At 37.3% G+C, this 21,472-nt stretch overlaps 1 protein-coding gene across 3 annotated transcripts in view; it reads left to right on the forward strand.

Moving 5' to 3' along the window:
* Window positions 1-21,472, forward strand: part of LOC136825629 (uncharacterized) — a 690,903-nt gene that overhangs the window by 40,990 nt on the left and 628,441 nt on the right. The window contains exon 1 of one of the 3 annotated variants that reach the window (XM_067082227.1): window positions 4,415-4,438. The exons of the other annotated variants lie outside the window; for them this stretch is intronic. Coding sequence (XP_066938328.1) covers window positions 4,430-4,438 — 9 coding nt within the window. The 5' untranslated portion in view covers window positions 4,415-4,429. Of the gene's footprint in view, window positions 1-4,414; window positions 4,439-21,472 lie in introns of those variants that run through there. 3 annotated transcript variants of the gene reach the window in all.

Consider the following 21,472-nt stretch of genomic DNA (forward strand, 5'->3'; position numbering starts at 1 on the left):
AGAATCAGGAAAAAGAAAATAGCGTTCTTTCTCCTCAATTATTTAACATCAAGGTTCAGAGTTTCAAAACTGCAGCCAGACTTGGCTCATGCTTTTATATCATCTCACTTGCATAATTGAACGTGGAAAAATTTTGAAGTGTCTCCTCACTTAGCGCCGTAGCAGGGCTCAGAACCAGAACCTGAACCTCTGCTTGAATCTTACACTCTTTGTAAAGGTACTTAATGTCGTAAGTATTTAGTCTTTTTTTTTCCATATTGGTAAACGTCAGTCGACATTTTGAAAGTATTCAGGAAAACAGTGTAACATTGAAGAAGACGTTGAGCAGTGTAATTTACGCTTGGATGAGGAGAATATGGACCTTGTAATTTTACGAGCTTGGTAAAATTCCATACTCATTGGTTATCTTTCCATGCGTTATCGTACGTGAATAGAAGTGAGGTTCCTGCATACTAAAAGATCGATGAAACAGTAGTGCACGTGCTTACAACCTCTCTCTCTCTCTCTCTCTCTCTCTCTCTCTCTCTCTCTCTCTCTCTCTCTCTGGCGCGCGCCTTTTGTTGCGACCGTAAGGGGTATTTTCACAGCTGTGCAACCGAATGGGAGTTTTGCATGTTTTCAGAAGAAATAGTTCCTGACAATGAAGTGTAACGGAAGTTCACGGCCGAGCCGTCTTCAGATCGTCACTGAGAGAGAGATGGAGGTTTTTTGACGACCCTTGGGCCGTGCAGTGCTGGTGGTGGACAGGAAGGTCTTTGAGAGAGAGAGAGAGAGAGAGAGAGAGAGAGAGAGAGAGAGAGAAATGAAATCATTAGGTGAAGGAAGTTAATGGGTAATTAGTTATGGTGATGGACGTGTGCGCGCACACATACTTTATATATATATATATATATATATATATATATATATATATATATATATATATATATATATATATATATATATATATATATATATATATATATATATATAATTATGAATTTGCGCTCATTTGCCATACTCCTGTTTGCCTGTATATCTTTTTCTGATTATTCAGTTCCGGGCTGCTTATCCATCGTCAGGATATTTTTAGCGCATCATACATACCATTCGAGCATAAAATACTTCCACACTGATTATTAAATACCAAAATCACAGTAGAGTGTGCAGAGATGTTTTATGGCAATTTATAAACTTTAATCACACCATTGTGGGATTTTAAAAAAGTAGACGTATTGTAATGCATTCAGTGCTTGCTTGCTGCCTTAGAGATTTATAAAAGTGTACATAGACAGGTACAACTCTCAGCTCACGTTTGCTGTTTCCAAGGTTGACTCTTGGCTGCCCGACCACCGGTCAACCCGACTGGAAAAGGATGCCTGCATCGGATGGGGTCAACGAAGGGGCGGGGTGCAAGCAACTTCATTCTCTCATACTTGCTTGGGCCAAAAAAAGGTTGAAATTATCCACAGTAGTTGGACGAAAACTCAAGTCTTTGTGCATCTATATTTTTGTTACGGAAGAAGTTTTATATATAACATGTATTTCACTGTGGATCTTACCGAGAAGTACGACTTAGTAATTTTATGTTTCTGGTGCACATATTTGTAAGTGTGTGGTATCCGTGGTTTAGCGTTTTGCAACCTTGCCTTACCCAAGGTCTTTACCAGCGATAGACCTGAGGTCATTCCTCGGGGGGGGGGGGAACAACTTATGCCCGTTTCCTGAAACGTCCAGTGAATTACGTCCATGTTAATCAGTCCGCTGTGGTGTGTTGTAGCCAGATGATGATGGGGACATGTGTAGTAACTTTATAAAAAAAAAAAAAAACTTGCAAGAACCGAAATAAATTAATAAAGTTATATATATATATATATATATATATATATATATATATATATATATATATATATGTGTGTGTGTGTGTGTGTGTGTGTCCACGTGGGCATGCCTTTTAGTCTACTATGTTTAACAGCGTTCGAGTAGCAGCAGTTCCATAACACGGGCGTCTTGTGTCTACAGAATTATTTGCTCTTCCATTTTTCTCTGTTCGTCATATTTTGAAGCAGTTCCCGAATGAAACAAATGAATAAAAATAAGGCGTCGCTGGCGTAACCCATATAAATTTCGACCGTGAAGTGTCTTGTTAATCCGGGCCTATTGTTCGGTGGTCGCCCTCATTTACCAAATCGTGTCAAGTTACCTGACATCTTTGATGTTTCACGTGTCTTCGTGATGCTCCATTTCAACTCGGCTCCTCCGTCGGGAGATATTATTATTATTATTATTATTATTATTATTATTATTATTATTATTATTATTGAACCAAACAAAAACTTCTTTCAGTTTTCTTCTGAAGATGGAAAGAGAATTGCTGGGCCTTGGACCAGCCTGACTACTTCATCTCTTGAAAAAGGGTCACAGTTAGGACCTGAAAGTACTCGAGATCAAAAGTAATATGTAAATATTTACACCAGTAAACAAGTTATACACAAGAATCTTGTGGGTTTCTCTTTCCATTATTATTATTATTATTATTATTATTATTGTGGTTGTTTACTTGACAGTAACAGCGATTCCACCTGATTTCTCAATTTTCTCGGCATTTAAATGATTTCTCCTTACTAGAGCGTCTTCTTTCAAACCGCTGGAGTCAACTGGAACATCCTGATGACTGTTGTGGAATAATCTTGTCTCCCCCAATGAAATGAAAGTGAGAGAGGGAATGCGGAGGTGTGTCACTGGAACAGTGGAGATTAGATCTCGTCAGCTGCCTTTTTCCTGCCCCCCCTTCTCTTCCCCATTTTTTCCTTTTTTGGTAATGCCACCGAGTTTTCACGGTGAAAGACTTCTTTTGGTAAATGCAATTCTTTGTTACGTTGCATTTGTTCTCGCCAGTCGGTCCGTTTGCCTTGCATCATACTCACACACATATATTACACAGATATATGTGTGTCTGTGTGTATCTTACTGGGGGAAGAATAACCCTTTCCTAACTCCAGAGTAATTTTGATAATGTAAGTAACAGATGTGGGCGAAAAGTTTAATAACAATGTCTGTTATACTACAGTTTTTTGTGGTATGTAATTGTCGCGGATATATTGTACCATTTACTGAACTTCGGCCGTTGCAGTTATTTACTGGTAGCGTCTTTGCATGCTAGTCGGATAATGTGATCGTCGAGGAGACTTATTTTAAGGCATTTCATTGGCAATAATGACAATAATTGGGGTGATAATGAAATGAAGGAGGGACATGGCAATGGTAAAACATTGATAGTTGATTAAATGTTAATGTGACTTAGGAAATATAGAGGACAGTATTGTCGTATTTTGTCGCATTGCCTCAGTATAAAATACTAGCGTCGTTGCTTAAACCGGAACTTTCGAAAATGGAATAAACAAAATTTTTCTATACTCTTCAAAGGTATTTTAAGGGAGCACGAGTTCCTTAGTACTGTTTACGAAGACTCTTGTATGTTCAAGTAATTTTGAACTTGTGTCATTCTCTATTGCTGTTATGTTTTTAAGCGCCAGTGGTCATTATTTTCATATTTTCGTCCTTATCATGTCTATCATAAACCTTGCACGTCATTATTCTTGCCATTCTTACTGTTAATAGCTTTCTTATTTTTGGGTTCAGTTGTCAAGCACGGTATATCTGAACACGTTTTTAACGAACGAAGATAGTCGCCATTGTACGAGAAGGCGTTAGCTAACATTTCCAAAGCTCTGAAAGTGACCGTTTAAGATGACCAGTCTAGGCACGCCTTGTTCTTGAATTTTTACGCTGACTGTTTTATTGTTGATAATATAAAGGTATTCCCGTTAAATTTTTATTATTGTCATTATAATCACCAATGTTTTTATGGGTGTTGTTCTTTCAAATGATAAAAAATTAACGAAGTTATTCCCTGTTCTGCTGGAGGCAGGAAGTTTAATTGACTGGAAATGAACTATGGCGAAATGGGTTTGGGAGTGTGTTGTACGGTTTTGATTGTGTTTTATCATCATCATGATCATTTCATTGTTGTTGGCACTTTCGTGACGAGGTGCTGATGGTTACTGTGCGAATTACACTAATGTTGTTATAGTGATTACGCCATCTCCAAAAAATAAACCGTGTTCTGGTAAGGCAAAAATCGCCATGCAAATAACGGCTGTTAACTGAAAAATAGGTATTTTCCGCGGGGATTTGTGGAGAGGTTTGGCTTGTTCGATTTTGGAAGAGGAGTCATAGATTTTCGCTCCGTCGTGTATGTGGCTGTCGCCTTAAATTTAGCTGTGTGTTATATTACATTATGTGCTTGTGCTATCAATTGTTGATCATGGAGGTGATGATGTACGTATTACACGATTCCGGCGAGATCAGCCCTGACGAATTAGTACTCCATTGTCACGCCCACAAAAGAAGCCTGTTTCATCTCTCCAGCATCGTGATTTGTTGTGATATGCTTCAGGTAAGGATTATTTCTATGCACGTTCGAGGTATAGGCCGGAGGTCTCGTCAGCATGAGGCATTATATCGTGACGCAAGAAACAATGCCTTTATTGTATTTGTGAAAGTGGAATTTCAAGAGGCGTGTGATGTCATATATTTAAATGGAGGAAAAGAAACCCTGTTTTGTTCTTTGACTGTTTTTTTATCGTGGTAGAGAGGCATTGTTTCCTTGTGCGCAGTGTTAAATAATGCAACGGAAAATCGTAAAAATCAAGGATTTCAGACGGGTGTTTTAGGAGAGGCCGAATATTTATCCTTTCACGTCAATTGTGGTGTTTTTTCATTAGCGTTTGCTTTCATTTGTACTGGTCTGCGTTACCGTTTTAGCGTTTCTCTCCACAAACTGTTAAGGGAGGCCGAAGCCTTTTACTTAATTACCCCGTCTTCCTGTATTTCTCGTTTCTTTCCGGCGTTTGAGAACTCCAGCTAACGAGCCCGCTTCCTTGCTGAGTAGTAGTAGTAGCAGTAGTAGTAGCAGCAGTAGTAGTAGTAGTAGTAGTAGTAGTAGTAGTAGAGAGAGAGAGAGAGAGAGAGAGAGAGAGAGAGAGAGAGAGAGAGAATTGAAGTGGGTGTGGCGTCAAGAAAAGTGAGTTTCAATAGAAATCTGTGTAGGATTCCAAGTAGAAATCAGAGCTCATTTGTTTGCGTGAGAAGTCTGCACGTTTAATAGATGTACTTGTGCAATTTAGATCTTTATTTGAATGTTTATTAGTTTTTGTTAATCAAATTTTGTGGACGCAGAAAAGTTTTTTTCCTGTGTGTATGCGCTAATGCATGTGCTCAAATAAAAATGTACGTTCATTTTTAGGTTAAAATGTTTTTGTGTGTGTGTGTATTAGGGGAAATGTAAGTATGATTGCTTTCCGCAGATAGAAACATGCATGTCTAGAGTCATATTATATGGGCTTTCCTATGCTCCAGCAGAAACATTGGAAAATATAAACAGAAATTACGTATTAGTGGAAAATTGCTGTCGTACACGAGTGTGTATTTCTACACTGTGTGGTACTGCACCAGTCTTGCTGAAATCGAGGCAGGAAGGGCGAAGGCTCTGTACACGGGGTGGGGTCTCGAGGGGCGTTCACGCGCACTACACTCCTTCGACGACACCTTCACTTCTTGAGGGCTTGCACGAGAGGCCGTTCTGCTTCTGCTGCCGCCCTTGCTTCCCTCCCACGACCTGTTCGTCCCCCTTGGTCGTGTCTTTTCCCCAACCGTCGCTGGCTCATCTTTGTGAACTATGCTTTGCTGTTATTTTCTGTCGTTTTGTGGTGTTTGCTTGGCACTTTTTAGAAGGCAGTAACCTCTTTTCTTTTTATTATTAATGGCGTTTTTCTCTTTAGCAAATCATTAGCTTTTGATTTTTGTTTTAACGTTTCTGATTGAAACGTAATGAAGTAATACACCGAAGCTTTCAAGTATTGCTTCGTTAGTATTTACTCTTTTTCCCGTGACAGACAACCACGCAGCATTTGCAAGAGAAAGACCTTCAGGGAAGAGCCCTAAATTTTGTCAATTTTGTCATTTCAATGGGCCTTTGTAGGGATAAAGGGAATTTGTTGTACGCCATAGTCTTGATGCTATGATCTGTAGGGCAATAGACACCAACATACAGACGTTTTACAAAGACGTATGGAACTAAGGGTCGATTTTCATGTTAGCCTTAAAGTACTTAGAAGTCGTTGATGACGGATATATATGAAGAGCGTTTATGACTTTGTGGCGGAGAAGGGGAGGGAGACCGAGATGTTGTTGGCTGCATGGCGTGAAAGACAAATGCAAGTAAAGGCAATGTCAGCAGTGTGTGTGTGTGTGTGTGTGTGTGTGTGTGTGTGTGTCGGCTGTGGGGAAAGGGACGATGCGCTGTTGATGAGCCTCTCGTGGAGGTTTATGAAGTGGCTGAAGTTGTGTTTGTTTCATCATAGGGGCTTACGTTTGATGAGCAAATGAAACAATGAATGTGCTCTGCCCGCAGAATAAGATTCATGTGCATTTCTCGGGTATTTGATTTTTTACCGTTGGTTGTAAGAAGACCTCTGGCAAAGGTGTGGCCACGGCAGAATAAAATGAAATAGCTTAATGGAAAAGCCCTGCATGTTAATGTGACGATGAAGCATATTAAAGAATTACAAGATATGTGTAGACGTCAAAATGGATTAAACTTTTGTTATTTTCCGCTTTCAGCCAATGAAGTTCCGGTTCAAAAACGGCAATCATTTTCTTAACCTGTCGACCTTTGCTAGACTGATTTAATACAGTCCATTTTTATATAGCAGTATTTACCATGGTTAGGAAAACGTGACTTTTTTTTTACTTTAAGGGAAAGAGTAATAAGTGGGACTTAATGGATGCCATTGTACACGCCATGTACAAATCAAAATTGACTCATTTGAATCGTAATTTTCTTGAAGTTGGATCTTCGAAGACATTGAGAACAGCTTGCATCATCTGAAAGCTAATTAACTCACGTAATAAAGTAAAGCTGAAATGAACACATAATTTAAGCTTTAACGTATTAAATGGCATTCACCAGTTACCGTTATCTCTCTCTTTCTCTCTGATAGTGATTCATATTCTGACGCCATTACGTATTCCTTTACCGTCGGGTTAAGGCACACCTCTCCCTGCATTCCTCATACGTCACTCAACCAGCAAGGGACATCGGCCAACATCCTTGGGAGTTACTCCTCTACGGATCCTTCTCTCAGGACTCCGAGACCTCAGAGAGGTGGACATGTACTTGCGAAATGATCAGAGAAAAGTGCTATAAAGGAGCTTGCTTCTACACTGATGCTCTGCCAAGGAGCATAAGCTGCTGAGGAAGAACCGTTTTACTGATTACCCTACGACAAGGAGGTTGTTTTAAGCTCGGTTTGATCGTTCGCTTGTTTTTGGCGTTGTTGGCTCGGCTACGCAAGGAGGTGTGTGGATTCTGACGAAAAATTTTGCCGTTAGGTGAGTCTAACAACAGGCTCAACTGATAAGATTTCGAAAGAGAGAAGAATGTGGCTTTTGGGGCAGAGGGGATCTCTGTGGGTGGGTGCAGGGTTGGGCGTGAATTACTCAGCCGTGCGAACTTTGCCGTTTCCGAAAGCTCCTGAGTGTTGTTATTATTATTATTATTATTATTATTATTATTATTATTATTATTAGTAATAGAAATTGTTGTTGTCAGTAGTAACAGAATAATTTCACAAGGTTTTGGATCCTTTTTCTGATTGCCTTTTTCATGGAAGTTTTAGATCTACTAAGAAATTTGGCCTTGTAAAAAATTTCTTTGAAAAAATTTCAACTTCTGAATTTTACATATATACAGCTTATAATAACATATTTCAATGTCCCCAAATCCTGTGAAATGTTTGAAATTTGTTGTGCTATTCGCATTTTAAAAAGATGAAAGGTCTTCAAAATTTTTCATAATAAAGACTAGGTCCCATATAGCTTAAGACAGGTCATATAAAAATAATTAGGGCGATAGCTCTAAATATTGCCCGCAGCGCTTCTGATTCTAACTAATCTTTACCGTTCGCAATTTTCCCACTTTACTGTATACACACACACACACACACACACACACACACACATACACACACACACACACACACACATATATATATATATATATATATATATATATATATATATATATATATATATATACATATATATATATAATGTATATATATTGTACACTACGCACCTGTGATGATGAACAGCTTAAAGAACCTGAGTAATTATGTCCCGTTTCTTCAGAAGTGGCCGGTCCCAATACTGTTATTCTAATAAGGCTTCTCCACCCAGCTTTATTTTTTAAATAAATTTCTACCAAGGGCGGGACGCCGTAGTTGCTATAGATTCATTGCTCGCTACAACAAGAAAACTATATTACAGATTTTTGTGAATGTGTATAGGAGGCGTAATTTTAACCTGGTTGGAGTGTCTGTCTCTCTTTGGATTGCGTGAATTAAGTGTTTCCTCTAAATACTTGCTAACAAGTATTTGCAACAGATTTTGTGAATCGTATTTTGTTTTTGTTTATAAGATCAGTATATCAGTATATCTTTCTGTTTTGTCTTTTAGGACACATTTTCAAGTTCTGGCTTCAGTAACTACCCGGTAAATTTGCAACAGTCCTCAAGGATCTGGTGCAGTCGACCATGGGTCGTAATGAGTGCCGAAAGTCAATCAAATATGATAAAGTATTATGAATATCAGATGTGCCTCAAAAAAAAAAAAAAAGATAGTTTCAGTGTTGCCATCTCTCTCTCTCTCTCTCTCTCTCTCTCTCTCGTTGCTTCTTGATTTTTCTTGTCATCGTGTTGTTATTATTTGAGTCATGATGAGGAGCGGGAGGTGTGCCCCTCATTTGCGCATCCTTCCTGCTTTCCTTTCTTGCGACAGGGGCGTCCCATCCTTCAGTTTTGCCCCTCCAGTATCACCAATCCTTGTTGCCCTTCCTCATCCTTTGAAGGTTTTTCCTTCAAGGATGTCTATATCCTTCTTATGGAACGATTTTTCAGGTATGTGAGTTCATACCTTTTGTCATCTGTAATGCTGTTGTTCTGAGTTTCTCGTCATTCGTTTCGAGAAATGTTTCTGATCTCTAGTTTTGCCGTAGTTATTATTATTATTATTATTATTATTATTATTATTATTATTATTATTATTATTATTATCGGCCAGTTGCTGACTAACGTCGCTGAGCCTGAAAAGCGAATCATAAGGAAGATAGAAAAGACACTGTGTAAGATAAATTCGCATAATACAGCCATCCTTTTTAATAAGACCTGTTTAAAAGAGGGTCTACTCCCTTCATATATTATTATTATTATTATTATTATTATTATTATTATTATTATTATTATTATCATCTTGTGCTTGTTGTTTGGTTGTTATGTATTCTCTCTACTGTTGCATTGTACGAGTATGACTTTTAGCGCAATTTTCCCTTCCTCAAGCAACCGTCGTTTGGGTTTGCTAATTCTCGTGCGTGCCGCTAACGACACGCAAACTCCTATTGCTTTTCCCCATTAGCTTCGGTGTCTACGTAAGCCGAGCGATCGTTTACCGGCGAAGGACCTTGTAGAGGAAGCGTCGTCACTTTTGCCTTAATGAAAATCTCGTTCTGTACCTTCCACTTTCTCCCCCTTCTTTTTTTTTTTTAAAGTTGAGTTTTGTCGTTCTGCTTTCAAGTCACCAGCATCATTTACCTAATCACTCACTCGGCTCACGATCAGCCTCCGGTATTGGCCGGTAGGAAGATATATCAGTAGTCAAGGTCGAACTTTTACTGGAAGAATAGGGCGATGGTGGGCGGTAGCAAAGGCCGTGTCTAAACTAATCTGCTGGCTATGGTTTTTCATTTGGGTTTACTCGTTCGTGTCTGAGTTAATGTAGTTGTTAATGTTTCTTTGCTCTGGAGTTAAAAGGGCTGTGCCGCTCACTCTAATGATGATTTTATGGTTCTGAAATTTCTTTTTCTCCCTTCGACGCTAGTCTTTGCAAGGAAATGGTAGATGTGACTTTGAACTCTCTCTCTCTCTCTCTCTCTCTCTCTCTCTCTCTCTCTCTCTCTCTCTCTCTCTCTCTCTCTCTCTCTCTGTCAGCCTCTTGCCCCATATTTTCTTGGCAATATTTTCTTCTCTTTTTCTCTCTCTCGTGCCATTAGGATAATTTGACATTTCTGAGATTCTCTCTCTCTCTCTCTCTCTCTCTCTCTCTCTCTCTCTCTCTCTCTCTCTCTCTCTCTCTCTCTCTCTGATATTTTTCTGCGTGGAGAGAGGTAGAAGCATTGTAGCAGGTGATATTCACGTTTTACGTCGTCAGTTCAAATATTTATTTCTAATTTCCTTATTTATTGAGCTCTCACATGTGATGGTAATGAATTTCGAAATTTTAGATTTATGTCATATAATTTATGCTGATTGTTGAAATCATCAGTCTTAGGACCTTAGATATTTGTGCCTGTGATCTTAATGTATTCGTCAATCAGAGAGATAATGAATGTTGTCAACAAAGAAGAGTTTGTTACGGAATATTTTTTTGACTACGAGAGCAGACTACCTCCATTTTCGACTATTCTAGTTTTCATCTCAAATAAAAAAAATTAAAGGCAGGGAAAATAAATTGCGCTGATAAACAGACTTTTCTCTTCAGTGATTCATCAGTGTTCTTCCCTAAAGAGGAAGACAAGTTGTCAAAACATTTTTTTTCCACCCTAAGGAAACCAGTTAAATGTAGCTCCTTTATGAGACCATTTTGGTTTTCATCGCTGAAGAAAACACATTGAAAAACACAGCCCTCAAATTTTTTCGCAAAAATATAAAAAAAGTCAAAATAATTTTCACCATAGGTAACTTCATTTAATCACACACGATGTATTTTGGACATTTCAAGTTTCTGAAAATATAGGAAGGGATTTTTCACTTTTAAACCCACTCTTCTTCTAGACGGGTGATTTTTCACCAAGTAACAGTCTCTTGGTCGTTCACTAGATTTTACGTGCGGGTCACACCCTTCGAATTAGCAGGCTTTATTGTTCTTCACTGACGTATGAATCTATAATCGATGAGGAATCTGGAGTTTAAAAGTAGTCCACGGCATTCGATTTCAGCCTTCAGAAAGAAGATTTAGCAACAAATCTAGATTTTTTGAACAGACTAAAAATCTCTGATTAACTTTATGAGGTTTTGTGGGAGTGAAGCTTCTTCTTCTTCTTCTTCTTCTTCTTCTTCTTCTTCTTCTTCTTCTTCTTCTTAATTAAACAACTTTATAGTCAGGCTTACTATGTTTTTATTTGTGTTTAGTCTTGGCAGGAATTATTATTCTCTGTAATTTATGTTGGAAATTCGGCTTTGAAAAGAATAGTGTTCTCTCGGCCGTAGATCTACAAATAAAAATGTATCATGGTTTGATTTTAAAATGTACCTCTGATTACACAGGACATAATGTGGCAATACGAAACTGTAATTTCATTGACAAATTTTATGGTACAAATAATTAAGACCGAATTAAAACAATGTTAGTCTGGAGTAAACAGTGACCCAGGGAAATCTGATGTCACTTACTAAATCATTTTTGGTGTGCGTATTTCTAATTTTCTCAAATTTTCGATGTCATCAGGAGAATGTTTGTATTAATTATAGTGAAATACTACTTCCTTGAGTATATTCCGATAATGGATAGGGTAAGCAGAGACTGATTTGGTAACCCTAATAATTTTGGTAAATCCGTGTCTGGGTGAGAAAGGATAAGGTGTGGAAGTGAAGGTCTTGTGTTTAAAAAGGGAATCATAGGGTTACCGAGGTGTAATAACGGATTACTTGCAGTTTTAATAACAGATTATTAAATAACGATGTTCATTCTGATTTTAGCCAAATACTTACATTAGTAAGAGTGCAACGACTCGCTTTGAACTTAGAATTCATCCTAATCATGATTTTCTTCTTAAGCCGTGTGCAGTGAAAGTTATATATTCAATAATAGTCGTTGTGTTTTATATTGAAATCATTATATACTACGTCTGTGCCGCGGTTTTTTTTTCCATTCACAGTTAAAATCTGTACGACATATTTCATTGCTTCATATTATTGTGAAGTCTATCACAGCATGTCGTCGTCGTTGACCTTTGAGTTCCCGTCACCATTTTCATAAACCAGTCAGTCAAAACCTCCCAGCTTGTACAAATAACAGGCTTGTCACTGTATTGAAACCAGCAGTTGCAACAAAAAAAATCTTGCAAATTACACGGGAAGTTGCCTAGGGTAATGAAATACTTTCTCCCTATGTCTCTCTCTCTCTCTCTCTTCCGTTTCATGCATTTCGTTTATGTGCTTCCTTGCTTACTATTTCTCTGAGTTTTTCCTTATTTAAACCTTCGTTTCTATCCCGTGCTATCTTCATTTCCTCGTGAGTCTCTTGTTCATGCGGGCTTCACGCATGTTCCCCATGTTGGTAAATTTATATGCATTTCGCGAGTTCTATTCCGTCTTCCCCGTGTTATTTTCACTTCCTCTTAATTGATTCTAGTTTTCCATTCATTCGATTTGAGTTGGTTGTAATCTTAGCTTCATTTATTATGCATAATACCTTAAGTCCCTCAACTCTGTCTTCGTTTCACCTGAACGATAATCATTCCATCGTTTTATATCAGCTGTTGGGAACGTAACTATCCCTCCCGAAGTGGCTGCTACTGTTTCATTTCCAGTGACCTTCTGGTGAGGAAGCTGACCTTCTCGTTTAGGGAACCAGGCATTCAGCCTCTCTTATCTGGCGTTTCGTCCGCATTAACCAGAGTGGTTTTATACACGGGGCCCGCCACTGCATTACTGCATTCTCTGGCGAATGGCTGAAATTCCTTTACTTTTACCTCTTCTTCCGGCGGGACTGGCAGCCACGACATTTGGATTCAGTTTTGTTGGCATTCTTTTTGTCGACTTTGCTCTTGTGCCGGATGGAAAGTACATCGCGTTTGTTTTTGTATGTGAATTGATTTGTTGTGCTTCAGATATAACGAAGAACAATCCAAGGCGGGGCAGGGAAAGACACTGTCCATATGCATTTTATTATAATATGCCGACGTTTCGCTGTTTGCAGCCGGGAAGATGCAACTGTGAGGAGTTGTGAAACGTCGGCATATATTATAATAAAATGCATATGGACAGTGCCTTTCCCATATATATATATATATAATAGCACAATCGAGTATGTATATATATTATATGTAAATATATATAATATATATATGTATATATATGTATATAAACACATATATATAAATATATATATATTTAAAATGATTAAACTTCATAAAAGTAATCGACTAAGTATTTGCCCCATAAAGACTAAATCCCCATCCAGTATATTTCATAAAAAACACACGAAAGACACCTCCTTTTCAAGTAAATACTTTCCCTCTGGGGCAGCACTTTATCATACTTCAAGTGACAGGTGTAGCGAAAGTGGTATCGTTAGGCGGCTGTACTTGTCTTGAGGGCAGAATTGTTTTTTTTTTATATTTGTGCTTCGAGGCCGTCCTCCAGCGTGAGGCGCCATAACCGCTCGTTGGCGCGGTGTTTTACTTCCTCCGGGCTTCCTTGGGAGGGTGGGAAAGGCCAGGTGGGGGTGTGTGGGTGTTTGGGGTGGGGGGTGGGAGGGTATGCGCTAATGAGAGAGAGAAATAACGAGAGTTGAACTGCGGAAAGAGAGAAAGGGAAAAAAACTGTAAATTCAGTTGTGTGAAATGTGAAATCGAGAGAGGACACAAGGCACGCTCATTGTTGTCAATGTCCAGTCGAGGATAGAGAGAGAGAGAGAGAGAGAGAGAGAGAGAGAGAGAGAGAGAGAGTGAAAAGGACACTAAGCAGATTCATTTTTGGCTGATATTTACCGAACCCACTCGGTAGAAAATAATAATAGATTTGTTTCTAATTTAATCATGCGTCAGCTATGATAAACTCTTTCAAATGATTAGTTAGCATGTAAAAATCTTCGACCGATCACGTCATTGCGTCTACAGACTTCGATGATGAGGAATTCTTTCCTTTTTTTTTTTTTACTTCCATTACATTTGCACAATGTACGTTTTCAGTGCTTTCACACGATCATCATCGTTTGCCTGAAGAACCACAAGAAAAACTGAGTAAGGTTATTTTTTATTGGTTCCGGCCTTTGTATTCCCTCGTAATTTTTCTTCTCTGTGTCTTAATGTCGCTTCGTTTGCTACAGCTTTCCGTCCTTCACGAGAATGTCCGGATTTCCGAAAGTCATCTGTCATATGGTCGCGAGTTTTACATTTTATCAGGTTCAAGCAGTAGATTAGAATTAATTTGAGGTGGTCACAGTTTTCCTGCTTATCAGATTCCAGTAGATTAGAAATTGGTTACATGATTGTTTTTAGGTTGTCAGTGAAGAACTTGCCTCATCTTTGTCGTCCTTTTTTTTTTTTTTTTTTTTTTTAATTGCCCTGTTGGTGCTGGAGTCAGTAGCAGTGGTCGAGCAGAATTAGAACTCTGATCTGATTCAAAAAGAGAAAAAGTAGCTCAGTTCAGATCGGTGGTGGTTCATCCACTCTCACATTCTTCAAGAAGCTTCCAGGGGAAGAAGTTAAAGAAGAAAAAGCAGCACAGGCGATCCCAGTTAAAATGCCACTTGCTTTCTTGTGTGTGCGTTTATGTGCGCGCGCGAACGCTTGCAAAGTCGTATCTTGAATGTTTGAGATGTCACACAGCCGCTGGCTAAACTTCTCTCTTTTCATTTTCCTATCTTTTTAACTCATTTTTTGAAATCTTTTCGGTTTCTTATCTGCTCTCAGGTGTTTTGAAACCACGAAAAACACCGTGGTAGACACTTCGAATATATTGCTCTGTCAGCGAGTCGTTTGAGATTACACTTTGTTCCCAGACGGTTTGTTTTTGACTCGGTGCGTTTGCGAAGGTGAGCAAGTCTTCGCCTCGTAAACTTACGCGCTTAAAAATTACTTTCGACTCCCCTCCAAAAAAAAAAAAAAAAAAAAATCCCGTGCAATGAAATAATTTTTGATGATTCTTTACGTTCAGGCTGAGACGCTGATTTTCGTAAGGCTTTTATTTTACTCATTTATTCATTTATTTATGTAACTAATTCATTAATTTAATTAGTTAATTTTATTTGTGAATTGTAATAAATTTATTTATTTATAAATTATTTCTAAGTCAAACGAGAAGTAATGTTTGACTATTTTGCATAACAGTCAGTGCCGTGCGTTAACCTGTGAATTAGGATTTTCTTTTGACATAAAAGAGCTGTTGGAAGTGTGGACACTGCGTTCACGGCATAGATCTGTCGCAAACAGAACTCTGTATTGCTTGTTGTTTCTTCAGCCTAGATCTGGCTAGATGGAGACATGCTGTTCCCGTTTCAATGGTCTTTGAGCAAAGAGAAAACCTCTTTCCTTTTCGATACTGATTTGTTTTTTTAAAAGTTAAGTACTTTTCTGAAAACTATGGGCAAAGCTATTAAGCATCTGGTAGCAGAATACTAATTTTCGAGACAGTCCTTTGATACGAGAAAGATCATTACAGTATTATAATGAAATTGACTAGAAAATAAATCGTTTTTAAATTTTAATTGTCCTGACGGCCATTAGAAGCAAAGAATTCGCTTTTCGTAGTTTTACTTGACGTAAGTAACAAAATAATTTTTTTTTTCTGTTTACGATCTATTGCCCGGAAACCAAGTAAGTTTAACAGTACATTTTACTCCTTATATGGCATTGCTCCACCTCCCCCTCAACCCCCCCCAAAAATAAAAAGAATAAAAAAGAGGCTGCGTCTTCTTGTTTCTAGACGTCTCGATTCCTGTAAGTCCAATGTATCGGCCTATGAATTCATCCATTTCGTAGTTTTAGTCATATCGATTCTGTATCTCATACATCCGGCGTGACGTGTACTTTTTTCGTTTTGTTTGTAGGGTTTTTGAATCATGAATTCCATGTGTTTCTGCCCCATATATTCACCCATTTCTCCTTTGTAGTAATATTTAATCTTATATAGGACACACTTTCATGTTTTATTTTTAGCTGTCCCGAACTTTATAAATCCTTTGTATCGTACCTGCTAGTACATCTTCAGAGGTTGGTTCTAGTCGTCTTGATCGAGATGATGTCATTAAACCATGTCACAAGATTTTACGAGCTAAGTGGAAATAACGGAAGTGGCCAGCGCCGTCTGTTCTGTAAACAGTAATTTGCTTGAGTAGCCAACTGTGGCGACCCTTTGCCAGGAGAAAAAAAATTGATATAGGGCCCTTGTTCAAGGCCTTTTGTGCCCTGGTCAGTTTCTGTGGCGAGAGAGTAATATCCAAAGGGTCGTGGCAAATCTTATTTTGTTATGTATGGGTTGACCGGGAGAACTTCCATATACATTTGCGTCCTTTTAGTGACTTTAGTTCATGTCTTGTGAATGAAATGGTTGGAACTACCACGAACGCGTTGATTTACCAATTCTCGTCGCGTCTTTATTGAGCCGTCGTCAATCGAGTTTCCTCAGCAAAGTCCGCCTTCATTAGTTCAAATATTTCTTTTCTTATTTGTTGACTGATGTCATGATCGTGAAAAATTCCTGGAACCGTGGCGCTTATGTGCATCGGCACGTGAATTTGTTTAGGGGGAACTTTATAAGCTTTTGTCGCTCATGTGCAATCCAACGTCTTATTTACGTGGCAAAGATCATTTCTCAGTTGTTTTACCCACTTACCTGTAGTTTAAAGGTCGGGATTTTTATTCCTTTTATGTGAAAGCATTATGTTTCTAATGGGAGAAAACTTGGCATGGTTGTAAGTGTATTTAGCTGTCTTGAACTCAGTATCCATATTGTCTGTTCATAGGGAAGAAAAAGAAGAAGATATTTATCTTGGTCATTGCTCCTAAGATGCTGCGGTAATATTTAACTTTATAAAAACAGGTTTACCTTAGAAGATTCTTACTTGGAATTGGTGTTATTGCGTCATAGTTGAATTTAATATTATAGTTCTTTTTCGCTTTAAAACTATTTAAAACTGCATCAGAAGCTTACTAAACTGAATGTGAAATTGATTTAAGTAAATATGTAAATAAATAGATTAATAATCGTATGGGTAAATGAAAATGAAATATCATGGTTCCTATAAACTGAGTTAAAAAAAAATGTACATGAATGTCCTTATTGCAGCTTGTCAGATCACTTAACTAATAGTAGGATGAGATTACAGATTCTTGTTAAGAACAAAAGCACCTGGTGATTGTATATGTAATTAACAAAGATAACGCTTGACCACTGTTTGTTTATTTCGAATAATTCTGCAGTTAATAATAATAATAATAATAATAATAATAATAATAATAATAAAATACCCTCCCCGAGAATTTGAACCGCTGACCTGAGAGTTGCCATTATAAAAATAATAAATTCAGAAAGTGAGTTCAGTATCAACTTACGTTTGTAGAACAACAACCTTCGTCTTTTAATTTTGTAATTGCTTTCCTACTCGTCCTTGACTCTGCCGAGTCTCTGAACCTTCTCTCATTGTTTAATCAGCTTCGAAGAAGTGTTGGCTGCTTACCTTCAAATTTGGACGGCTTTTGGTGATTTGTTTTCTCTCTTTCTTTATTTTCAGTTTTCGTTCTCATAATTTTGGAAACATGCAGGTACACACCTCATTTTGTGAGAGTTTTGACAGCAATCCACATTGGAAACATGCAGATACACACCTCATTTTGTGAGAGTTTTGACAGCTATCCACATAAATTACTAGGAAACTTGAAAGTGAACGGACATTTTCTTTATGAAAATAATTGTGATGATAATTATGATTTTAGTAAAAGTAATTTCTGAGCTAAATTGACATCGGTCAAAACTGTATAAGTGTTATTTTTCCGCAGTTGTAAAAAGTATACAAATTATACCCTGTGCCTTTAAAATGAGGTAAACTGTTAGGTTATTTATGAACTGATATCATTACAGTGGAGTTGAAGATTCTTTATTGTTTTTATTATGCAATTGAACCAGAACGACGATTCTCTTAACTGTTATTACACTGGCCCGAAGGACGTGTTTTCATGTGATGGGTAAAAATTAGAGGAAGACGAAGTTAAAGAAGTTGGATAGTTAGATATTTAAGAGGCGGAAAGCACTGTAGCTGGAGCCTGAATCCTTAATTACTGCTGGCTAGTGCTCCGTGTGAAAGGCCCACTGACTGTGGTATTCACGAAGGGCCACAAGAAACGAAATAAACCACAGTATGCTTCGACTACAACTGTGGAGGTATTGCATTTACTCCGGTTGCAATAAAAATATTCAGTATGCTGACTCTCGTTAAGCTGGAGAAAGAGATGTATAAAATAAGAGGTGAACAAGCTGGCTTTAGAAAAGGCGGGAGTTGCACAGACCAAATTTTTGTACTGAGACTCTGTGCAGCTGCTTACAGAATTCAATAATCCCCTTCTGGTGGCTTTTGTTGATTGCGAGAAGTCTTTTAACACTGTCCACAGCCCAACATTATGGAAGGTCCTACGCCATTATGGCATTCCTGTTAAATAAGTAAAGCCGATTGAAGTTACCCATGATCAAAGTTAGTGCTAAGCTAATGTAAATGGGGTAATTTCAAGTGACTTTGCAGCGTTCTAGCAAGAAATTTTATTTTATTTTTTTGTTGTTTTCCCATCGCATAGATTTTTTAATATAATATATATATATATATATATATATATATATATATATATATATATATATATATATATATATATATATATATATATATATATATATATTATATATATATATATATATATATTACATATATATATATATATATATAATATATATATATATATATATATATTATATATATATATATATATATATATATATATATATATATATATATATATATTATATATATATATATATATATATATATATATATATATATATATATATATATATATATATATATATATATATATATATATATATATATATATATATATATAGACTTTTATTTTTGCTTGACTGAATACTTGGCCATTATACAGGATTCTTAAAAACACTGACATACATATACATGCATTGCGTGCACAAACAATCGCGCTTTACGTAAGAAAGGGTAAAACATCAGATTTATCAAATCGCCGCTGTCATCTCGTTAACAAGCCGGGTGAGAAGTTATGCACTGCGGATCAGCGATCTTGCTCAATGCAGGATATAACTGTAAATTCATCGGTTGGTCAATTTATGCCGGTTAGTATGCGGAAGGGTTACAGGTCGTTACTGATAGACTCTTGCTGCAACCACGATTGTTTAAACTCGCCTCCATTGTTACAGTCGCACTCACCGTTTTATCCCCTGTTCACTGCATAATTACGTTTTCGATGTTTCCATTATCGCATGTCACGGTAGAGAAGAGTGAGAAATACAGTGAAAGATTTATATATATATATATATATATATATATATATATATATATATATATATATATATATATATATATATATATATATATATATATATATATATATATATATATATATATATATATATGCGTAGGATAATCATTTTTGAATCGACTTGGAGTTTACCTTCCGACGAGTGTACAAAAGTACGCTCTCTCTCTCTCTCTCTCTCTCTCTCTCTCTCTCTCTCTCTCTCTCTCTCTCTCTCTCTCTCTCTCTCTCTCTCGGTAATTTATATATATGTATATATGTATGTGTGTGTGTATGTACTGTATGTATGGAGAGAAAGAACGTGAATTTAATTTCTACGAGTTGCCAAAATAATGTCCACTCACTACTTAATGCTGGTCACTCTCTCTGGATACACGGAAACTATGTGAGGTAGTATAACGCCAAACAGTTTTGAGTATTTTGGCAGAGACCAATCTAATTGCTTCTTTTCGATGTTATTTACGGCTCAGGATGTCTTCAGCTGCTTTGCATGAAATATTTCTTACTTATTAAAACCGTACAAAGTAGCCGTAGAGTATGTAAATGACGGAGCCTTACTTGAATAATTAATGCTGCGAGTTCATGAATTATGTTAATTAGATACTTGAGTAATTGTAGGCTTCAGTTCTAAAGACCTCGAGACGATTCTGGACCTCTTCCAGAATAGCGAAATTCCCCGTGGTTTACCGTAAGGCCTGGGGAGAGAGAGAGAGAGAGAGAGAGAGAGAGAGAGAGAGAGAGAGAGAGAGAGAGAGAGAGAATCTTTCTTAGCATTAGGAGACTTTGGAAAGCAAGGGGTAGCAAACAAAAATCTATGTATATGTACAGTATATGTGTATATATACAGTATATATATATGTATATGTATATTTATACATGTATACATACATACATACATACATATATATATATATATATATATATATATATATATATATATATATATATATATATATATATATATATATATACACACACATATGTATGTATTAAAGCATCATTTGCTTGACAGGGTACAAGGAAGAATTTTGTGTTTTCTTGATGAACTATTACGGAACAATATTTAGCCTCAAATTGAAAAACTCTGCTAAGGACACACTCAAATCTCTCCATCAAAAATTGTGCAAATGTGTCTTTGTCCTGGTTTCAGCTTTGGTTCGCCTATGGTCCAAGTTTTTGCTTATACCATACCAAACAGTTCTTAGGTATCAACCCTATTCTGGCCTTCGCAAATACATGATCTCTTTCAGAATGAAAGACTCGTTCATTTTTCTTTTCTTTTTTGCATTTTCTGGAAGTTTACCATCATGTGACAATTTTTTTTTTTATATTTTAACAAGAAATCACGTTTATTCTTTTCCTTCGTTATAACTGCAGTGTGTCCATACTAGATATTTAGTGTGTCAAGTTAACAGATGGCTTATTATCAATATCTTCTTAAAATGATTTATTTTGGCTCCAATTTGATGAGGGTGGCATATGGATACTCCATGTTAGCATTGCCAAACGAAGTTGTCAGTTTTTCAATGAAGAGGAACCACGAGGTGTTAAGCCGACATTGGGAGTGAGCAAAACGCGCCTGAAATATTTTGGCTCGCTCAGGAATCCAACCTGGGGTCTCTTGCAGGCGAGAAAAGCGTCATCCCTTTATCTGCACTATACCTCCAGGATGCCATTTATGATAGTGTACACATTATTATCAAAATTCCAAGTCTTGAAGTCATGAACATTTGAGGTCCTTAAAATCACCGTGGTTATCAATAAAACTTTTCAGTTTGTATCTTTCATCGCCTATCTCTTCACCCCTAACACCCCCCCCCCCTTCATGTGCCGTGCCTTGATGCCGCCTTGATTAAGGAAGTTGTACTTTAACTTCAGGGTAAGTGATGAGAAATGTTTTTTTTTATGTAACCCCGGGAGGATGGGGTTGGGGGTGATTGGCATTACGCGAAACTTGCCTTTTCGGGCGCGGGGGCGGTGGGGGGTGAGTGAGTGAGTGAGTGTTTCATCAGCACGGGTTGTAAGTTCATTGCTGTG

The sequence above is a fragment of the Macrobrachium rosenbergii genome, chromosome 39 (genome assembly GCF_040412425.1).
Source record: "Macrobrachium rosenbergii isolate ZJJX-2024 chromosome 39, ASM4041242v1, whole genome shotgun sequence".
NCBI classification, from domain to species: domain Eukaryota; kingdom Metazoa; phylum Arthropoda; class Malacostraca; order Decapoda; family Palaemonidae; genus Macrobrachium; species Macrobrachium rosenbergii.